The 1580-nt window shown below is 29.7% G+C and overlaps 1 protein-coding gene across 1 annotated transcript; it reads right to left on the reverse strand.

Moving 5' to 3' along the window:
- Nucleotides 1-528: 528 nt before the first annotated feature.
- LOC136085462 (uncharacterized) lies at nucleotides 529-1125 on the reverse strand. The gene has a single exon (XM_065806771.1). The coding sequence runs from the start codon at nucleotides 1123-1125 to the stop codon at nucleotides 529-531; it is 597 nt and encodes a 198-aa protein (XP_065662843.1).
- Between the last annotated feature and the right edge of the window lie 455 nt (nucleotides 1126-1580).

Raw genomic sequence — 1580 nt, forward strand, 5'->3', positions numbered from 1 at the left:
GTGAGAAAGAAAGAGTCAATTAGACTCCAGTTGTACCTGCTGTATTGTTTACAAAAAAATCCCTAATGAATATATTAAAAGAGCTAGTATTGTAACCATGAATGAACAGTAATTAACCAATTCATTTTGCAATATTTTTTTTTCAGTAAATAGTTGAAACCCAATTGTATTTTTTGGGAAATGCAATTTAATTGAACATAAATATATTTAATATGAATAAGTATTATCAATTTAAACTAGTTTATATGCGTTATTATTATGAAGATAAAATATGCAAAGAAAAGTAAAATATGAACACAAAACCCATTAATATATCTAGCGCATAATGTGAAACCAACATGCCGATCTCACAATTACAAGTGAGACATATTATTGAACCAATATGCTGACGTCACAATTATAAGCAAGACGTGTTTTAAAATAGTTCAAGATATATATAATATAAATAAGCAAAAACAATATGAAAAAATTGTTGTCAAATTAAAAATATATACACAAGTTTAAAAAAGTTATAAAAAATTTTCAAATTTAAAAAGACTTTGTATTACTATTATATTGTTCGGAAACACCTGACGGGTTTGGAAGCAAATCCAGATCTCCTTCAAACCATTCTAAATCAGGTAACAATGGTGTTTTAATGTTTTCTGGACCGTGATTGTGTATTTCTTTTTTAATAACTCCTGGAACATCCATATGAGCAACGTAAAATGGCAGCCCGTTTACTATCCCAACACCACATCCAAGTTTTTTTGCACTTGCCCATAAAATTTGCTGAAAACAGCCTACTTTTTCACCATTTTTAGATTGAAAAGTGTTCCAATCAAAATGTCTTTCTTGGTCGTGCCACGTCTTTATTACTGCCTTCCATGATGGAAATATATTTCCCCAAGCCCAACATTCACCCCCACGCTCTGCGTTACCCCAGATTGAACTTCCTACATTTCCACTATCTGCCCAAGATTGAGCTTGATGTGCTAGCTTATCGTCATAAACAAGTGTACTTGTGTTGTGGTTTAAACGATATTTGTTGTGGTATACTAAACATTCCTCTTGGCAATTGAGGTCGCACTTTGCATAAATAGTATTAATGAGAAATAGACAAAAAAACTGTGTTCTTAAATCCATCGCAAACATAGCTGCGTTATACACGTTTTTAATACAGCTGTATTTGATAGTTTAGCAGATTTTCAATCTCAAGCTTAACGTCAAATCTGTTGCACGCTTCATAGATTTTTCATTCGGTATTTTAAATAGTGCCCAAATTCTCTTCATCAAGTGTGCTTTAAAATTTAAGAATATTATTGTTATTATTTATTTTTCATGAGTATAAAGATATTTATAAAGAATTATTTGAAAGTTAATTTAAGTAACAACTTAACATTGAGATTCACGTTTCGTAAAATTTAAAAAGAAGAAATATAAATAGACTGAGAAGATTGAAGAGCAACGAGTGCAACGATGCGTGCAGAATACAACCATTAAATTTGTTCTTTTAAAAATCAATTAATAATATGCTTAAAATAAATAATATGTTAAACATCAAAAGTTGAAAAATTACCATAAATGTTTGTAGGAATTAT

The sequence above is a fragment of the Hydra vulgaris genome, chromosome 09, assembly GCF_038396675.1.
Source record: "Hydra vulgaris chromosome 09, alternate assembly HydraT2T_AEP".
In the NCBI taxonomy this organism is placed as follows: Eukaryota; Metazoa; Cnidaria; class Hydrozoa; order Anthoathecata; family Hydridae; genus Hydra; species Hydra vulgaris.